We start from the raw sequence: 21404 nt of genomic DNA on the forward strand, positions 1-21404 counted from the left end.
AACAAGAAATAAAATTATTTCACAGCAAATATCTATTAATGTAAAGAGGTAGCTATAATATGATGAAAGAAGCCTGACACCTCCAATTTTACCTCTTCTGGCTGGGAAAACTATGTGTACTTATGGGAGCAAATAGTCAGACGCTGGTTCCATGAGGCACATGCAATACAGCAGCATGACACTGAACCAGAGCAGCCCGGGGGACTGCACAGAGCTGTTCTCCACAGCCGTTAATATGCTAATCTCCTGATAGCCCATTCATCCTTAACTATCTCCATGGGTCACCAGAGTTCACTGATGAGCTGTGACAAATAAGGAGAACACTACAACTAAGAACATTAGATCTACACAAATAGCATTTAACTTTAAATAGAGTAAAAATCCTCTTACTTAATCCAGTTCATCAGCTCCACAGTGTCTGGGTCATAGAATTCTCTCAGCTCTGACAGTTCATCCATTATTCCTGGCCAGAACTATAATTAAAACAAACCAAACCGATGACAGAATGAACAAAACAAGTTCTGGACGTTGAAATACATTATTTCCTCTTAGTCAGTAATGATCTTGTCCAGCTCATGGATAACTTCCAAGACATAAGCATATCTACCCTTCCTAGGACGGACAGGTGGCTGTCATTGCGGTGTGAGTACACAGTTTCAGAATTTGAGATCTGCAGCTCCCAGCAGATGACCAGAAGGAACAGAATCACCAGTTATAGCGGTTCTCAGATACACAGCTCACAGGAGGGTTCCAGAACTCTGTTAGTTAAGATCAGTTTGTATCTTAAAATTGATGGGAAACTACACGTTGCCACCAAATAGGACTGCTGTGCATTGTAGCTACTTTACAATGAACCACTTCAGCTCCCTGGACTATAGGACAAATGTTAATGTTTTAAGTTATTTCTTGACAGACAAGCTTTAAGAAAAGGAACTAGATAAAGGGGCATCATGTAACAGTTCGATACGTAACAGCCAAGCCATTAAATAATGCCTATGATTACAGGAGAAGAAAAGGCCCCAGGAATTAACGTTGTTTGGAAAGGCAACTTGCAAGCAAATAAAAAAAAAAAGGTAGGCGATTTGTATTGGAAGTTAAAATCATCAGATGTGCTGTGGATGCCATTAACGGCATTTCAGAAGTTAAATTAAGAGAACCACTGATGGGAAAAAGAGAAGTATGACTGAACAGCAACATCCAAGAGTCTATTGGGGGGAAAATGTTTCAAAATTTACTTAAAACGAAGAATACATAAATCGAATCCAGACAAGAGAAATAAGGATTGAAATTTATTCTGAAGAGCTTAACCCTCCCCAAAAAAGCTAACAGAACACAGATTTATTTAAGGATTTCTTGTTTAAGATTGTGAAGCAATTAAGAGATAATGACAATGCTAATGACTAACTGATTGCTTTGCATCAGTCTTTACTACAGAGGATGTTGTGGCAAAGCGTATTCCACACCTACCCTCTTTAGATAATAGGGATTGCAGGCTTGCAAAGTGAAATGTCACAGGAAAAAGTGTAAGAAAACCCACCCCATAATCTAAAAAGCCATAAATCATCCAATTTAGATAATACCCATCCAAGAGTTCAGAATTAATTTGAATGTGATGCTGCTGAGCCACTTAGCAAAATATGCATTCTTTAACTAAAACTAATTACGTAGGAGGACTGGGTAGCAGGAGATACAATTGGGCCAATTAAGATACTTATTAGTTTAACTGTTTACCTGATACATTTGTTAAAGTAATACTGGCTGGTAGGTTGAGAAACATCTAAAAGATAGTTATGGCAGTATCACAACCTTACAGTTTTGGGAAGTACAGTAACATTGTAATAGACACATTTCTGCTCTTCAGAAGAGCTCTCAAGAGATTAGTAAATAAATTAAGCAGCTGTGAAATGAGACTGTAGAGTCTTGTAATGAATCAAAATTTCATCTCTTCATTACTGAATAGCTAAACATTTTGAGAGTCGGGAGTCCTTCAGGGTGGAGACAGAAGGAAACGGTCTCTGCTTTGCTTCTAGATCATGCTGCAAACTACCGAATGCTGGGATTATCATATGGCATTAACTAGTCTACGTAGGTTTTTCAAGTCACAATATCACATTATTGCAACTTCTGAGTCAGTACAAGCAGTTTTCACCAGTGGAAAATCTTGGTAGTGGGGCTTGCTACTGCTGCATTTAGAAAGAGAATTCTGAGGTAGCAAGATTTTCAGATAACACCGTATTTAATTAGTCAAGTCAAGCAAAAATTGAAGAACTTCAAGAATTCCAAATACAACAGAATAACAATGAAAAGGTAAATAAAAAGGAAAGCACACAAAAATATGGACCAATAGCACTGATATCACAACTCTGTCTTGTAAATACAGTATATGTCTGATTAAGAAAAAGTGTCCTGTGACAGAAGAAATGGATAAAAAGGGATGTAACAAACTGTTCAGAGCACGGAGCGGTAAGTAGAAGAGGTTTCCAACTCGTAATGTGCTTGTCTCTGCGGTCTAAGTCTTCAGGAGAAGAAGCCTGTTGTCAACTAGCTTAAAGAAGCAACACAGGGATTTCTTTCTGGACTGGAAAAATCTTAAGGACTTGTAATTTCCTAACGGTTTCAATGCTTGCATAGGAAGAGGTAATATGACATGTTATTGCTGACTTGCATCAAAACCCAAAAGAAAGTCAAGAAAATAGAAAGCTGGCATACTCTAAACTGGCAACAGGGAACGTTTTTCCTAAGGTATGTAATTACTAATTGAAAAATATCACTGAGACCAGGAATCTACAAAAATTAACGAAATAAACTCTGAACTTGATGACATAACTAAAGAAAAAAAATTCAATTATTAGGAGATTTAGGTACTAAGATTGTTGTTTGTTCCCCCACCCTAGCTTCTTGGTGGATGTAAGACAATTTTTAACTTTCAGGAGTAAAATTAGATCTTTTGTGAGTGAAAACATTATCCCAGCTCTCTACATTGTAGAAAGATTTCAGCCTTCTCTTTCGCACTTCTTAGCCCTCTGGCTCATGATCATGGATTTCATTCAGTATAACAAAATACTTAAGTTTTTCTTATTGAATGTCTGATGTACTTTGCATTTTCAGTGTACTTTGATTTACTAATAGTTACTATCCCCAAATATGTATCTTGAGGACATACACTTGACAATTTTTAACTCAATGGCTGTGATAAGAACCCAGAGATGTTTAAAAGCTTGCCACTTTTCCCCTCAAAGTCCACAGTTAGACAACAGTGCTGGCCACAAACGTGGATGTGCTGAACAGTCCGCTGATGATTATGAGAGTTCAGTACTTCTCAAATACAAGGACACTTATTCTGAACTCAAAAAGCGTCAGCATTAATTCTCTGGCCTCTGAGCGTAAGTGAAAAGCAAGTACTACTAAGTTATTTATAGTTACTGTTGGCCTAAGATGAAAATTAAGAATCTCCTTAGAGAAACAGGATTAGGCGTTACAAATAGAAATAAACATGACCTTTTCTTTTGTCATTTCTTCTACAGCCGGCCAAGCTTACTAACTTTAGGTTTAAAGCATAAATACACACAGTACATACAGGGAGCTCTTCAGTATAGCATATGTCGCACTATGTGCTGCAATAAATGTATGTTTGTAGCAAAAGGACTCGGCCATGACGAAGATAAAAATGCAGTTTGAGAAATTGTATGAATGGATACCAGCAAAGAAAAACCAACACATCTGGTAAAACTATTATCTATAGACTTGATGAAGCTCAGGAACTAATTTTAAGTACCAACAATTTCTTTAGGAATGACTGCCATGCAAACACAAACTGATGGGTATTATTCTGTTTAGAAGTTAAATGCAATGGACACAGATATAGTTGAAATTACTTATAAAGTGAAACAAATAATATTTTGTACCGCATTATATATGTGTTATCTGCAGTACAGCTGAAGTATGCATGGAAATACTTGTGCACTTTATTTTATCTGAAAGATCTTTGCACTATACTGATGAAGAAAACCTGTGTAAATAGAAATATAGATGTCTTAATAGGTCTCAAAACATACCTTACCTGAAATCTGAAATAGCTAGCATTGGAGCTGCATCTCTATCTCAATAAATTATTGTTCAAGTGGTGCATTTTGGACTGTAGTAACCACATGCCTCAAAAGAGGCTTTCATTAGCTCATTCAGGATTAGGTTAATAATCCCATAAAACTCCTATTTTGAGGAATGGCACTAATGAATAGTGCTTCTGACAAATGTAACCATAACAGTTAACGAAATACAAAATTGCCCCACTACTAGTTCAAGAAAACTAGCCGTGATGACAGTTAACTTGGTGGTGAATATGCAAACTGCTCCTCACACAATCTGAGCAGTCACAGTGCATGAACAGATAAATTTTTATCTGGAAAGGAGAAATCTATCTGCACTGTTGGTTTGTTTCTAAAGGTTTTAGAGAGAGAATATGTAAACACATTCTCACAGAAGCAATCGATGCTTTCTGGATCTCTGTAAGAATTTTTATTCTGACCATTGCCAGTGAATCTGGTAAAAAGTTTTATCTGTCTGTCAGGTGGGCTTCTTTCCTGAAGGCTCATGAACTCCTACAGCTTTGCAGGAAAAGACACACACACAGATACCCATTCCTCTCGTAGATGAACTGCAAGAATAGAGAAGTAATGTATTTCTTTATTCCCACTAAGCACTTTGAAAAATGATACTTTTAATGTCAATAAAAAATACTTCCTGTATTTAGAAGAAACAAACTATTCTTTTCAGGCAGTCTGAGTACAAGTAATGACTGACCTAAAGCCTATGAAAATCAGTGATTTCTGTGGACTTCAGCATTTAATCTGACAGGATTTAGGAACTTCGTATCTGCTTATGAAAAGTGGGAGGAAAATTATTCCGACTTGACTTGTCACATTAGACTATCAGAACGTCATGCTCTTGACATCAGAAATGTCAAAAGAAATGGCATTGTTTCTATCATTTTTCAGAGATGATGAAAATGGTAAATGACATTCCTAATGAGCATACCAACGGGGGTAGGGGAAGGAATCCTAAAAAGTCTTCTAGCAGAACAATAAGAAAATTTAAGTGGAATACATCAGTGTAACTTTACGAAATAAACCGTTACAGTCGTTTCTGACTTTTCGTTTCACTGTTTTAAAGGGGGGAACAGATTTTCAGAGTGAACTCTATTAGCAGCTTAACTGTTGTGCTTTACTACTGCCTGTTTAATAATGAAATTCACCTTGAGTTTCTCTGAAGGTAATTGTTTAACAGAAATATTCTCATCTCATCCTAGGTATTGCAGACATAACTTCTCCATCAAAGCAGCATCTGAATTTTTTGTCTTTGTAAATACAGATTAAAAGAATGGTATGCCCGTTAAATTAATGTTCTAAGTCTCACTGCTATGACAGACTAACAGACTAATAATCTTGTAATGTTATTATTTTAAATGTTTTATGTATTTCCATTTAAATGTTTGACCACAATAATAGTTTGTTTCTGGGACAGACTGAAGATAATCTAAGTACTTAACTAGTGTAAACGTTTCTTTACTTTAAAACATACGAGATGAGGCACAGCAGTACAGAATGTTCTGATTATTTCTGCTCCTACAATGAATCACTACACAATTTCACAATCTGCATCTTATCTGCAACTTAGTTAAAACCAAAACAGGCAACTTATATTGCCATAAAAGTATATATTTAAATAACACCTGATAACTTACATATACGGTCAGACAAACATTTGTCTCTATGAACAACTACTTTGGAATAAATGAGCCCAACTGATCTTTTACATACAGTTTCATACGCATAAAGGTACTTGCACTTCAGGTAGTCTATCTCACTTTTTAAAATTCAGCTACAAATCTGGTATGCAATTATTTATAAAACAACATCCCTTTATGAGAAAAGGAAAATTCCATGCAACTAAAAAAATGCAAAAATGTTGAGGAAAAAACCTCTTACCTTATATGAAATGAATACTAATGTAATTATTGGTATAGAATACTTGATCACACGTGTCTAAAAGAAATAATAAAAAAAATATTTGTTATTCTGATGATACATTTATTTGGATAGAGTTAATGTTAATGTATTGATATCTGACATATTTATCATGCAGTGGAATTTACAGTTTGAATTTTAAGACCATATTCTGATTATGTTTTCAAGTCAAGAAAACCCATCCACAAGAACAGACCCACCACAAGTGATGGATTTATATCTGTATACTTAAATCTATCTTCTACAAAGTGGAAAACACTGCATCATTCAGTATATAGACTGTAAAGGTCTTCTCAGACCATTGGTCATTTCTTAATATGGTAAGACTTTTTTTAGTAAAATTGTGGTTATTTTTCATAGCCACATCTATATTGCCATCTAGTGTATTCAAATGGAATTGTTTAACACATAACCCACTAGAAAATACATTTTTACCAAATTTATATAAATATACTTCAGAGATATCCAGTTTAAGAGGACTACAAACAATATTAATTTCAGATGTCTTATAATTCTGAGTCTTGATTTGGTTTAGATATGGAGCAAAACCAAATTACATGAAATGCTGTTAAGTATAGCGCTAACCCTTTGCGATGTGTAGAGATGAATACACTTCAGGATAAGTTTCCATACTTCCGTACTGCACAGGCCAAAAGATGCAAATACACACATGTGAGATATCCAGAGATACTTCATTCTGCAAGAATACAGACAAATTTTTGCTGATCATCTGGAGCTCTGCTAAGCCGCATTGATGACGGCAGTTATGTTATGGAAATTCTTAACACAGTTTTGGACTTTCAGGAGTCTGAGATAACAGAGTAAAAGGCTGACTTTGCACTTTGCTATGTGCTCTTGAGAACATCTCTGCTCCCAAAATTCTACATGTTCTTTTTTGGCAGAACTTTGGGAAATGTCCCAGTGTACAAGCAGAAACACACCAGGGAGAGAAGGAAGGTTCACGATCCTATCAGCTTGTGGTCACTTTTATAAAAATATACTCAACCATCTAAAAAAGCCTTTAGTAGAATTTAAAAACATCTACCTCATTGTGCTTAATGCCAGACATCCAAAAAGAACTGTGTGAATTAAGTTGTAAGCAGCATCAGGCTTCAGTATTATTGTGCATTCTTCCATTTTTTCCATGAACTGGACTCGATTTGAACCACTAATTAAACAGAACGGGGAAAAAAGTGTTACATTAAATTCTGTAACATATTTCATATAGTTATCTGTATTTTAAAAAGGATTTAATCCTTCTGATGCTAAAGGGCAAGACTACTGCTATTAGTCCACAACCTTCTATTGTATCTGGGATACAATGAGGCCTGACAGCACCAACTTGATGCAGCAACAGGTATTTATTTTCTTGTTTAGTTTTCTGGAAATGCAATGGGTTTAAACAAGCTGGTTTAGCAGAAAGGCATTGGTTTATTGCTTGAAACAGCTGTTCCCACAGGGTTCACAGTACTTTTCATCAGAGAAGAACTTAACTGTTTTTGGGGGGGTTGCTGGTATATCTGGATGCTACTAAAGCCATAGATTAGAAGCGAATCTACAGAAGAAATGTTGAAAGGACTGGTCATTGCTTGATGTGGCTGGTCCTGTGAATGTACATGAAAGGCTGATCAAAATAAAGCAGCTGCTTAAATGTGTGGGGTTTTCTCCCGTTTTTTCAGGTGGGGGATAATTGAGATAACTGTGCACTGTGCAAGATTAGAGTAATGTTTGGGATTACATTTAGGATTAGAAAAAGTAAGAGCTGCAGAGCCTTTTGTTTGTTATTGAAATTGATTAATGCAGAATTTTTGAAGAGGCTGGTTGAATAGTACCAAAATGTTTTTCGGATTACTATGACTTCACAATTATCATAACACTGTTTCAGAATGTCTTTCATCCTCTCCCTACCCACCCCAATCCCCCTTTTATCCCATTTTCCATAAAATCTACAATGAGTGGCATTAGCTACGTAACACTCCTTGAATTTTTGCTTAAACAAGTTTTATATCACTCCTAACTTTTGCCCAGGTTGTAAATGTAGAAGTGAGAGGTCTATAATGGACCATTTACTTTTTTTTTTTTTTTAATAGCGGTTCAGTGCTATTTTCAGTTCATTGATTTTCTTCTAGTGTTCTGCAAACACCTCCAAACCCTACAGATTAGCTATGAGAACTGGCAGCAGTGATGCACAGTTGCAGTCTACTCCTCCACCACTCCTGCTTCTTCACACAGATCACAGAGCACAGACTATTCCAAGCTCATTTTTGGGCAGTTTGAGGATACCACCAGGGGAATCTTTGATTGGGAGTCCTTTGCACAAGGAAAATGGGATGAACTAAGAAACTAATGTTGTCTTCTATATAGACACCCTTCCCCTGCTTCCCCCTGCTCCCACCCCAGAAAATCCAGCCAACCCCACACATACTGCAAAACTTCAACACACAGAAGAGCTTGAAGGAAGCTACAGAAGAATGTTTCTTTAGGTCTCGTTACATCCTTCACATTTTTAGCTTTAATAGGAAGTTAATTATTTTGTCTGATCTATTACATGTTCTACTGTTTCCTCAGTATCTGTGCAAAGTAATACTGAATGCTGCTGATTAAACTGCCAGCTCCTTAGCCTGTTGAAAAAAATTGATTAAAAAGTCAATCATTTAAAAAACATATTTTACCTGAGGTTCCGAAAGGCAACAATTATAGCTGCAACTGTCATAAGGAAGAGAACAAATATGTAGATGTAAAAAAGTAACGTATCCGAGAGTCTTGAAAAAGTATTTAATGGTAGTAAACCAAAAGCTTCTTCGCAAAGATACAGGTTAGCATCAAAATCTCTGAAGAAAAAAGAATAAACCCTGTCATCATGTATTTCATAACTTGATGTCAAAAAGGACCAAAGTCTCTCTTTTCCCAAGAAATTATAAAGCTACAGTTGTGTAGATTATTATAAAGGAAAATATCCATCAATATATCACCAAGATTCTAAATGAGAATAACCTGCAGGCTTCACTTAATGAAGTCATACAGAACAGCAAAATTGCAGCAAAATCATACCTTGTTGCCCCAAATCCAAATTTTGCCTTCAGGAATTTGAATATATGTTCATCTGACTCAAGGTTAAGAATTTTCTACAAAGGGGGAAAAAGGAAAGGAAATCATATTATAAATTAACCTTCACCCAGTAAACAGTTTTTTCATCAATTTAAATGAAACTGTGAAGCAACACAGGCTTACTGAGATAGGGTGCTTTGCAATAAGGTAAGCATTGAGTTTCTAATTATGGTCCTGCGGTCCAAAGGCGCAGTTACCTACTTTTTAGAATATCTATTAGGGTTAGTTTCTTATTTACGGATAAAGATTACCCAGGACAAGTTGGTTTTAGCTGTACTGCTTCTTTCAACGACTTATCATATCTTACTGCGATACTTTGATTTCCATGTGTACTAAATTTTTATCTGCTGATACAGATCTCTTGAAAAGACCAAAACTCAAAAGCAGAAAAAATGTTACTGTCACTAATGCTTGCAGGTATCTCTGTGCACAAGAAGCCACTAGAAGTATGGTATGGTCTACAACATTTTTATAACAAGTATTCATTTTTAATGGCATTCATTGAAATGTAAATTCAATTAAAATCTTTGCAAATGCTCAGCAGTATCAGAATGCAGTACAAATCTACAGTTGTTACAAAATTACAGGTGAGCATCAAATTACAAATATGTACTTGATTATTTGCTATTAACTTATGAAGTTTTAAGAATATGTTCTAAAAATCTATATAACAAAAAGATTAGCAAACCAGTAATTTCTAAAATGCAGTCTCTGAAATGCAGTGAAATCTCATTGCAATTTTCATTTAGTATTACTGTAGATTGTAACAAATAGCTTTTAGCATAATACATTTTGTAACTTTAGATATTAAAAATTATTTGCTTACCTTGATGAATTTATTTATTATGAGAGTCAGGCACAAGACAAATAGTACGTGGATGATAAGTTTCCCAAGCCTGTTAAGCAAGCCGCCCTTTTTTAGGTTTTTCTAGAAAGAAGAAAATACTAGTATTGAAGTACTTTTTTGTACGTATTAGGAACAAAAGCAACACAGATATTTTGAAATAGCTTACCTTCTAGGCCTGATAAGGATCAAATTTCTATTAGGTTTATGTAAGCAAAAACATATATGTAACCAAGTATCCAGAATAAAGATACATTTCTCCAACAAAACTGAAGGGACAATACCATAAGAACTCCCCAGGGTAGTGATCTGGCAGAGTTTTGTAACTAGCCAAATCGCCTTCCTTCAGAGGAATTTTTTTTATTCATTTTTATTACATTTATAGAACTGCTGGCATCCAGTGAAACTGTGGCTGTGTTCCAAGATTCCCCTGATTTCAGTAGTATCGTGTGCCTTTTGAAATAAATATTCATTAGACCTTCCACCTAAACACGGCAAAGCTGTCTTTTGGCTTTAACTGTCAGCTGATAGAATTTTGGAGCAATTTTCCAGTTCAAAGCTGCAAATACACGAACGGTTCTTTGGCTGCTCACAGGCAATTTCGATTAAGTCCAGACATTATCTATCTATAAAAACCACAGTCCTGATTTTAAAAGTCACGAGTGACAGACAGCAGGAATGGCCCTGTAAGTTCATACATTCTGGTTAGAGGCTGTTGTCAATGCCAGTATCAGAAAAAAGGTAACTGTAAATACAGGAAAAAAATCCTAATCTTTGAAAGAAATAATAGATATCAGTAAACTGAATGTACCTAATTCTCACAGAATATTTTGGTGGAGGCAGATCCATAAATCCAAGACAAGTCCTGCTAAAACAGGTGTAAAGTCCATTTATGCAATTTTTTTGCGGGATGCAAACTGCAACTTGCACAATCTAAATGTTAATAGTAATCACAGAATTATGGTGTCTGATATGCTTGGCGATGCTGTAGTTAGTGTAATTGAATTCATTATTTGATCATGCAATGTTTTTGTTGCTTTACGCTATAGTAATTTCTCTAATTAGTATTAGTAATTTAAGATTATAATGCATATAAATTACTCATTTACCTATATAAATCACACTCTCTATTTAGTAGTACAAAAATATTTTTATTACCTACCTGGATTGTTCTTGCTATCAAGACAGAAGCATTAAAACTTATAAGCAATGATCCAAGAATCATGGAATTAAAGAACTGTAGGACACAGACTAGCAGTAATCCAGAAATCTGAATGATATAGAGCCATGTAACCTGCAACAATAATGAGATTTTTATGCCTACAAAACTTTATAGTCATAGCTGCTTTTCTTTGCATATGTTTTATAAATTATTTCAACATCAATTATTTCTACAAAAAAAAATAATCATCTTGCACTAAATCATTACACTTAGAGCCATTACTATATCCTTTCTACCTTTATGTCCTGACCTAGTTGTGTTAATATTTTATACCTAGGGAAGCCTGGTGCTATAATAAAGTAGGTACGTTAAACAATTGCAGAGTGAGGAAAACATTAATTACTTAATATTTGGAAGTTGTTTTGTATTTTCTTTAGTCAAAGAAGTATTTCTGTATCCTCTCTAATGTCTTTATGACTAAAGAGTAATGGCTCCGTGCCGTTCAGCAATCAAACATCAGCTGATTTCTATAACTTTTTTCTAATACTTTAGTATAGTCCTTTTTGAGCTATGCTAAACTATTATGAACATTCAGCTGAATGCAAACAGCAAAAACTGGCTGATTTTCTGATACAGCGGTACCAAAATATAAATTTTACCTGACACAAAGATCCTGAGTTCAGTCTTGTATTACAGCAGTGGTGTCAGTATCAAATGGCCCAACAAACTTCAATTGTTTTAAGTAGCACTTTTTTGAAAACTAATATGGAATAAGAGTGGTGCAGTAAGTCCATTTTAGTATAATTCAGGATGAAGCTGGTATTTGCCAACTTTTAAGGTAGCTGAGATTAGTCACACTAATTGCTAACCTCAGCTTACATTTGCAGATGTAATGAAGAGTTTAGAAACGGTTAAATAAACTACATTTATCTTCATATGCAGCCACCATAATAATTTTCAGTTAAATTAATACAATAACTAATATTCAAGTCTGCTTCAAATTTAACATTAAATTACTTTAATGAAGAGAATTAACTCTTCACCCTACTGCACCCTTCCTTAAAGTTAGAACTTTTTTCAAGTAGCATGAGCTTTTACAAGAGCTAAAATCATCTCAGTAGAATTTCACAGTGACATTAAATTCAAAGATAATGTTTCCATCTTCTACAGCATACTTCTATTTCCTAAGATTGACTGTAAATGATCCCGTATCTTCTTAGTAACACTTGTTTTACTTTTTGGCTCATTCAGTTCAGCAACAAAGCAGTGACAATGCTGTTATTTTGCAGTGGATTTGAGTGTATGAAAGATAACCACTTCTCTTGAGCAATCTGGTCTATCTTCTTCCTTCTCTTTGTGGTACAGTGCTACACCAAACTTTCAAACAAGGATGCACAATACTTGAGGCAAGATTCATACATTGTTATGACTTCAGCTTAGGCAAAGTCTTCTTAGGCAATTTTTTTTCCCCTGGCCACTTCCAGAGGTCATGCTTAAGCTGTGGTATTAGATCAACCGTTATGATGGTGTTTAAAAGCAATTCCTTAATAGTGTCAAAACATGGCTGTGTTTAAACAAAAATTAAACAATAGAAGTGAATTACATAAAGTGAAATAAAATCAGCTGAAAAGCAAATTGGAAATGGTGTTGTTTTGATTATTCATTCTTACACTTGCAGTATATACACTGTGATTACTTAAAAGCACAAAGCAGCACGGTGTACAATCTGCATCACTTTGGGCATTCAGGCCACTGGTTAGTAAAATATGTCCAGAACTGTCAGCTTTATGATAGAAAAGAAAAATATTTGGTCAAACATAACCTTACCTTTGCTGTGGGAAGCATGTCAAAGCAGTCCAGTATGAATAATGCTAATGCTTGTATCAGCATCATAAACTGATTAAATTGCCAAGTCAGGCTAAAGAGAAATGTTGCTATGAATACAGCCATAAGCGTCAATCTCTGGAAGGAGAGAACAAAGTTTTATTTAACTTCATAGTTTCCTTCATTAAAAACACAAAACAACCAACCCCCCTCAAGAAAACCAACCAAAATCCACCTTAATTTGGTTTTATTTTAAATCCATTTCTAAAACATTAACGTAGGTTTTCTAACTGCAGTAACTGCTTGGAGGATAATGAAAGTTTTTTGGAGTTACAGGCTCTTGTATTTATGCCTGTACTTTACCACTGTAATACCCCTTCCAAGAAAATAGTGAGATCTCAAATAGTTTCAGACCATAGATTAACATGCAATACATGTTTTACTATGCAATAAATAGCAGTTGCTTGATCAAATGAGGAGTAATAACTCAAGAACTGTTTGTCAAAGAAACTGTATCACCGATTTGCTTTTATTCTTGCAGATCAGGACAACCTCTTAGATTTGTAAACCAAATGAATTAAAAAGACAATCTTTAATCCTTATGCTTTATAAGCTTTTCTCTTCCTGCCCATTTTGTGTTACTCTCATGTTTTCTTAAATACAGTGTTGTCTTGTACTTCAGAGCTTGCCTTTTTTCATCACTGAGCATATGTATTCCTTTGTACTTCTACCGCATCTACATTAATAGAAGGCTCATCTGATTAATGTTTTCAACAGCATGACACGTGTGTGTGTGTATATCGACTGCTATAACACTTGGTAAGTATTTTGACCTAAGTTTTAGAGATAGTTTTCTGATACTGTTGTCATGCTTGTTAGAAATACTCACTTCTTGAACAGGCTGTAGATGAGTTCTGAACAGGTATGTGATGGCTGCTATTTGGACAGCAAAGAATGGTAGTGCCCAGTTCTCTCTTAAAGGAATGGTGAATTCCACTCTTGTAGTATCTACTCTGTACAAAACAAACAAGACTTTCATAAATTTAAAACAATTAAAACACCAACCTGGTAACAGAGAGGTTGCATACAGGCGTCTTTGTGGTATTTTAACTACTTCTTGATAAAAACAGAGGCTCTACACTCCCTTCAACATGCCTGGCTCTGAAAAAAATCGTTCTGGAAGTCACCCATTGTTTCTGTACCACAAATGTTGTATTTGAGCTTCACTTACTGTTAAAAAACTTATACTGTGGATTAAGTCTTACGAAGCACAGCTTGGGTAATTGAAAAATGAACAAATGCTAAAACAAAAACAAACCCAAAATCCAGCATGTGGAGTTTTCACACCACAGGTAATTTTACTTCACTTTTTGGTTTGTGGAAAGCATGTGTAGGAATAAACAGGTATCAGTTTCTTCACTGTGATCTCAGTGCATTGGATTTAAACACTGCTAAACTGGTTAGGAATCTCCAGTCATTTTTTTGAATGTTCGAACATAGTAAGTATGTGGTGGAAGTTAAGTTCCCCAAAGGTTAGTCATTTACAAAAACTGAATTAAATGTTAAAACCAAAAAAACATTTCCCCCTTTTTTTTTGCATAGAGGAAGCATTTGTTAAAAAGGAAAGTAAGCACAAGATGTGCTTAGCTTGATGAAAAAAAATGTCTAAAATGGAGTTACTCAGTAGCCTCAGATGTACGTCATCTGGACAGAAAGTCTTTATCTAAATCAGTTCCATGTACTTATTTTATTTGCATAAGGGATAACAAGCTTCCATTGTTCATGGACTATTAGAAAGATGGAGAAAACAACTATGCTCTAAATATTCTGTAAATGGAAAAGATGACCTCATGAAATACACAAGTGAACTACTGCACACTGCATGTATTATTTAATTACTTTCATCTTTGGAGAAAGAAACAGTTTCCCACTATGTACACCTATAATCATTCTGTAACAGACATGCTTGCAGATAAAACTCCTTTACAGCTGCTAATTCACATACCAAACAGTTTTGATAGAACTGACACTGCAATCTTTTTTTCTTAATTAATTTACAGATAACAGCCCAGTCACCAATATTAACTTCATGCCAGCAGCTTACTGCTGGCATAAAGACAGTTCTTTAGTTTTTCTCTCCAAATTGAGAATTCTTCAAGTGCTAAAGCACTAAAACAGCTCAATTACCATCTTTTTTCTCTGAGTCTTAGTGCAGGAGATGTCTACAGGAATAAGGAAACAGAGAAAGCTGACTGATGGTCTTTGTTGAAGGAATCCCTGGAGGCTGGATGTAGGGCTGTGAGGAGAGACCTGAAGGGCACATATGTATGTAGGTGTCTTTAACACCGAAGGGATCCTAGGATGGAGAAGACAGGGTACATCATCTGGAGATCCAGACTCCTCTGAAATACGTAGGCTACTTTCAGAGACCAATTTAAGCCAAATTTTTCAATTTTCTACTCCTACTTCTTGAAACTTTAAAATCCTAGCCTGCGGTTAGCTCACTTTGTTTTATACTACTTAAAACATTTTTTCCATTTTCTGGCTAATCTGGAGAGAGGCTTTATAATTTCATTTTTTTTGTCCAATTAATCATGCATTTGAATCACGCCCTGTAATGCCTTACCTTTGAAATGAGGTACAATTTTAGAAACACCGAATGTTTAATCTCACTTACCTGTTTGTAATGTACCAGCAAGCTGCCAACAACCCTGAAAGCCATGTTCCACTAAGAAGCCAGCTTGTTACATACAGAGCAATGACATAAACTGCCTGAAGTCCAAACAAAGTGTAGATATAAAAATAAACGGGCTCTAGGTATTGCTGTAAAACACAAGAATACTGATGTTGACATAAAACACTCATGGCGGGGGGATTATACTTACTATGAATTAGGTTCTAATTTTACAAATTAAAAAGGTATCAGGAATATTTCTAATTAGAAAATAACTAAAAAGGGGAGCTATCATTCACTGCGCAATCTTCATAATGCACTTACAATCTAAAGCCATAAATAAATGCCTACCTGAATTGGAAGAATCCTATACAGAATGCTGAGAAACACCTCCTGGTAAACATTCATTCTTTCAAGTATGTTAATTGTCCTCACAGATTCAGTTTTATTGTCATATACTAAACCATGTAAACCTTAATGATAAAGAGAAATTGAAATAGGAGATTGTCATTTTCCCCCTCCATCTTCATTTGAACAGTGAATAACTTTTTCAAAGGTATTTTAGGATCTCTCATCAAAAACTGCAAACTTTTGAGTCAAGGATTCAGAGGATCACATTACCTCTGAATCAACATGACCTTCTGAGGTCTTCAGTCTCCCTGCTTCAAATGTGACTGAGAGTGCTAAATCAAGTACTATGTATTTAGTAATGTAGAAAACACGTATTTTTACACTTACATTCCTAGCACAGAATCTGTGGTACATACTGGATCTTGAGAATCATTCTCGTCACTACATTGAACACAGGTGATGTTAATACTGACAAATGTGTACTATGAGCAAAATTGCTAGGCAGCAACAGTTAAGTATCTAGAAAACATGAGACTGTCACAGAAAACCCCATCATCATATATGACTTCCTTGGAAGCTGCTCATTGTGTCACTTACTGTCCAGGCATACAGCAAAAAAATTGCCACTTCCCACAAATAGCTCATAATTCAAATGAAACGAGAAGAATAAAAATGAAAGTAATAACTGAATAAACCAGCAAGGCTGAAACCTTAACAGATACGAAGTTGTCCCTCAAAGCGACTGCCTTCATCAGAATGTGAGCGTGTGGCACAGAAACCAATGTATCATTGTGAAATTTATTACGTCCATGACTTTGTGGCTCCTTGGTGTATGAAGAGAGTAAATCTGTCTGCAGTACAATTGTTACACTATCTTTCGCAGTTACGGTATTCCTTGTTCTCAACTACATTTGAAAAATTATTAAAAAGTCAGCTGGCAACACGAAGTAAAACTTACTTTACAGTTTACAATACCTTGCTGGATGGAAGCAGCCTGAATCATCTGTTTGTAGTAGGAATAATAAAGTCCACATTCTGTTCTGAATGAAATTTCTCTTTCGACTTCCTGCAAGTGAAAGTTCAATAGTAAAGTCACTTTCCATTTGCTTTTCACAATCACATGAAGCAGCCTTCAGCTCAAATTCTTGCGGCACCAGGGAAATTAACCTATACAGTGGCTTGAGTCTTTGGCTCCTTGCATTCCAATGCAACTTAGTTCAAATAAAGATAAAATACATGGAAAAATTAGGGTGATAGGTAAATGGCTGAAGTGTCAATGCCTCTGCTAACTGGGAAAACGCGTATGTCTTTTATGATTCTGATAGGCTGTTCAGAAACATTTTGGATCTTTTTTTTTTTTTTTTTAATATTCAGCATTTAGATAGTGCAGTGGCCAACAGCTGGACTTTAACGCTGCATACGCTTGCTCCATGCACTTAACCTTTTCTTCCAGATGTAGATATCCCATAGTGTTCCATGGCTTTGCCACCTTAAGGCTCAATTAACTCACTGTGCTATACTTGGGACTGCATCATAATACCACTCTGGTACTTCAGCTGGCAGGTTCTGCTGCTGCCCACTTGTTAAATGCTGGTTCTTGCAGGAAGCCAGCTGTTCATCACTCTCATACTAAAAATTACGGGTTTAAAGGAAAAGTGATTCTTAGTTTTTAGGTGTAGGTAAAGTTACTGTTTTAAATGTAAAAGTGTTCAAATTATTTAAACTAGGTTCACTTCAAACGGTGCCTTTTTCTTGGCTGATATTGCAGCAGGTTGAGTCTAGCAAGATACGAAAGTTCTAGAGAAAACTGCTCTCAGTACAGGATCTCTGCTTTGCAATTCACCTCCTTTTGTTAACTCATTAGTTGTGAAGACCTAATGAAATTTAACACAATCAGAGCCTTGGGCAACCACATTTAAACAAAGTAAGACTGAACCAACAACCAATCTGAAGAGAAAGAATAGGCATTGTATATATTTTTTTATTATTATTAGTGATATTTTTAGTTGTTTATATAAAAACATCCCAGCAAACATATTTCATGAGCAGTAAGTTAGAAAACGTTTATATACAGACCTGAAAATCTAGTAAGATTCCTGTATGTGATGTACGCAAGTCATTAAGACATTTAAGTGGTGTTTCTAAAAATAATCTTATCAATTCAGCTTTCTTCACAAAAAACCATTACTGAAATAACAGAATGCTAGTGTTTTCTGAGATTTTTATGAATGCCATTCTGGTTAATGCAACCTTGTGTAGAATCCCAAGACTTTTCATCTTTCTTATATAGTCCTATCTCTTTTGCTGGAACAGAATCAATACTATTTCAGAGATAACATAAAGCTAGATAAAAAAAAATCATGTTCCTCCCTCCTCTGGCCCAGTATAAAATCTTATTTCAAACGTGTTTTATTGAAGTCAACTCTTGACAAACTAAACCAACATTAGTTCCGATCTGAGAAAAATCAACAGATAAAAATGCATCTGATTCAATGTAAGTTTACAATTAAACTCTCCAGCTGCTCTATGACATACAAATCATTGTAATATCAGCAGAAGAAACTGACACTGGCACTAAATACTAAAAGCCACACACTTGGCAAAATGAGAATGCTGGATTTTGAACGAGCTCTATTTTCAAATTCATCACTACTGGAAAGTTTTCTAATACCAAAAAGTGGCTGATTCTAAGTGCTCGTAAAAAAAGAAAAAAGAATAAAGAAGGAATGTTAACATTTGGAATTTATTAAGGGGGAGAGAGAAGTCACAGAGGGGGATCTAATTAGCAAAAATGCATTCAAACATGATTAATTTGTAATCCTGGCACCAGCTGTATTCAACCAAATGCTATACTTTATGAGACAAACACTAGTGAGTTTTACATCTGTTTCACGCTAAGGTAACATCTGTTTTATTCACTCACAATACTTTTCCAGTTCTACAGCAATTTATACTTTTCCTAGTGTTCCATGTCAATAAAAACATACAGACTTATGGGTAAGCAGTGTAACAGCACATTTATCTTTCTGTATATTCAATTTGTGAGTCTTTAACAAAGAAGTTATCACTGTTCCAAGGGGGAAAAAAAAAGAATACTATCCTCCAGAATACATATAGAGTTGCACATCATTCCTATTTATGCAGTTGTATCCCAATAATATTAAGTATTCAAAACAAAATACAAAGGACTTCCTGTCAAGGGCAGTGCAAAAATTTTAGAGCTTAGGTTTCCTCAAACTCCTTAACCAAGTCATTCACAATACTTAGCAAGAAGCCAAAGCCCGAGTTAAGATTTTCCATAAAGAAAGTATGTAAAGCTCTAATTACTCTTCTGACAAACCTAAAACACTATTTGTGTAATGGAAAATATTTTTTAGTTGTTCAATTTAAGATCAGAAAAATCCAAGAATAGTCTCAACCACAGAAGTGGAAAGAATACACAGCTGCTGTCAGTGTTCCTGGTTGAGAATCATGCCCTCAGCAAAATTATCTAATCCTTGTACATGGTCTCTTGGCTGGTTAACCTCACACCCATCTGCTAGAGTGGCATGGTTCCTACTCAGATCAGCCTTTTGATCCAGAGTAAAAGCACCCATAACAACTCAACAGGTACTTCTTTGGAAAAATACTACCATAGTACTGGACTGCCCTCCTCCTCTTCATGACTTACTCATTCATTTTGCAGACTTCTAATTAGCTGGCTACCCATTTCCCCACTTTTTTTTCATCTTTCTTTTTATATTCAAAACTTAATAAGGGACAATATAAGCACTTCAGTGAAGGAATCCCAGGTTTCTTATCCTGCAGCTGAGAGATACAAAATTTGGTATTTTCATTCCTGACTTGCGAGCAGCAATTTTATTAAAGGCAAATTCAATAATAGTAGTCTAAATGCTTAATTGGAAGGGATGAAGAACAAACAAAAGCTCTGAAGTTTGACTGTTTGTGTTACAGTATCAATTTGCTATGTGGCCTTGGCTCATCCCTGTTCAAAACTTCTTCAGTGTGCACTGAACAAGCAATATACCAGCTGACGGGAGAGGTAACACCATTCCCTCTGTCCCCCCCCATTATGTCATTTTCATAGTAGATCCTGTTCCCAAAAGGTAACTCTAACTTGAGGAGCAGTCACTAAACCGCTATTGAAGAAATCAGTAAAAATAGACTAGACATTTTATATGTTGTGCCAGAAAGTTTTCAGAAAACTGAGAAAGGATTTTTGGATAAGAAATCTGTTTTGGTTTTCACCATCATAAACTGAAGTCTTTGTTGTTTTAATGTATATGAGGAGAGACTGAAACTTTTTTCTTCAAAATTGTTTCGTCAAGGTAAGTGATCATAACCTTCTGTGATCCCTGCTGGAAGTGTACACAAACACAGCTTCTGACTATGTGACATGGTATTCTGTATTCTCTTTGTCATCATTCTTTCAGGAATTCTTGGAATACAAAAAAAAAAAAAGAATACCAATCACATACTTCTTTCATAGCATAAAACACTCTTCAAAATCTGCATTTTCAGTTTCTCAGATAACAATTCTATATCTTCCTCCAACGACCATGGCAAATTTATAACAGTAGGCATATTTATTAGCAAATAACAAGATTCACACATACTGCAGCAGGGGAAATCAATGCATTGTTGAAAGCCATATTCAAAATAGAACAAAGAGTGTAACAACTACAAAACAGTTTTTCTAGCTGGGAGAACCATTGCTGGAAGACGCCCAAAACTGAACTGGCTTTCCATCAACTACAACTGAAGTTACAGAAAGACAATCACTACAAGTGTACATGCTTGCAAATTCAGTTACTTAGAAGTTAAGAATCATGACTGCACAATGAACTATTTTACTTTCAATTTTTAGGGCTGAATGCAATTGGCAAACTGCACAGCTTTGTAGCTACACAATCATGATGTTCATATATCAATGAGGTCTTCAGAACAAAAATTCCACCTTTTGTACCTAAATGGTGTATGTAAACAGCGCTGCCTAGTTCAAGTGCAAAAGTGTCAGATAAACACTGCAGACCTCCTTCTACTGCTGTACAAAGAGAGGAGTACCTTCATGTAAAAGAAAAAGATGACAAAAGAAGTCTTCTATTACATTGCACTGTATCAATTTACCAGCCATACATGTCCTTTTGCGTACCAATTCCTACCATCTGACTAGTTGTACTTTATTGGAAGAGAGAAGTAAAGTTTAGGGAATAACACATCATTATAGAATTTGTGTATCAGAGTTCAGCAACATAAAATCTCCAAATCTGCGCTGTTTAAAGCTAATTCAGAGTGACTGAAGTTACTAATTTCACATGTATGGAAATACAACTGATTTAGAATTAATTTTCTTTTCTCTGTTTCAGAGCAGTGGTGATGCACTATGTTTCATAGGTATGGGGGTTAATGAAACACTGG

At 35.4% G+C, this 21404-nt stretch overlaps 1 protein-coding gene across 3 annotated transcripts in view; it reads right to left on the bottom strand.

The window, feature by feature from the left end:
- The window catches only part of DPY19L3 (dpy-19 like C-mannosyltransferase 3), a 37566-nt gene that overhangs the window by 11237 nt on the left and 4925 nt on the right, over window positions 1-21404 (bottom strand). For all 3 annotated transcript variants that reach the window (XM_037408733.1, XM_037408734.1, XM_037408735.1), the window contains 13 exons: window positions 16962-17052; window positions 15987-16108; window positions 15639-15784; window positions 13851-13974; window positions 12965-13099; window positions 11138-11269; window positions 9958-10059; window positions 9075-9148; window positions 8696-8854; window positions 7069-7191; window positions 6609-6720; window positions 5985-6041; window positions 391-473 (listed from right to left, as the gene is read on the bottom strand). In XM_037408733.1, coding sequence (XP_037264630.1) covers window positions 391-473; window positions 5985-6041; window positions 6609-6720; window positions 7069-7191; window positions 8696-8854; window positions 9075-9148; window positions 9958-10059; window positions 11138-11269; window positions 12965-13099; window positions 13851-13974; window positions 15639-15784; window positions 15987-16108; window positions 16962-17052 — 1460 coding nt within the window. The remainder of the gene's footprint in view (window positions 1-390; window positions 474-5984; window positions 6042-6608; window positions 6721-7068; window positions 7192-8695; window positions 8855-9074; window positions 9149-9957; window positions 10060-11137; window positions 11270-12964; window positions 13100-13850; window positions 13975-15638; window positions 15785-15986; window positions 16109-16961; window positions 17053-21404) is intronic.

This window comes from Falco rusticolus, chromosome 15, assembly GCF_015220075.1.
Source record: "Falco rusticolus isolate bFalRus1 chromosome 15, bFalRus1.pri, whole genome shotgun sequence".
NCBI classification, from domain to species: Eukaryota; Metazoa; Chordata; class Aves; order Falconiformes; family Falconidae; genus Falco; species Falco rusticolus.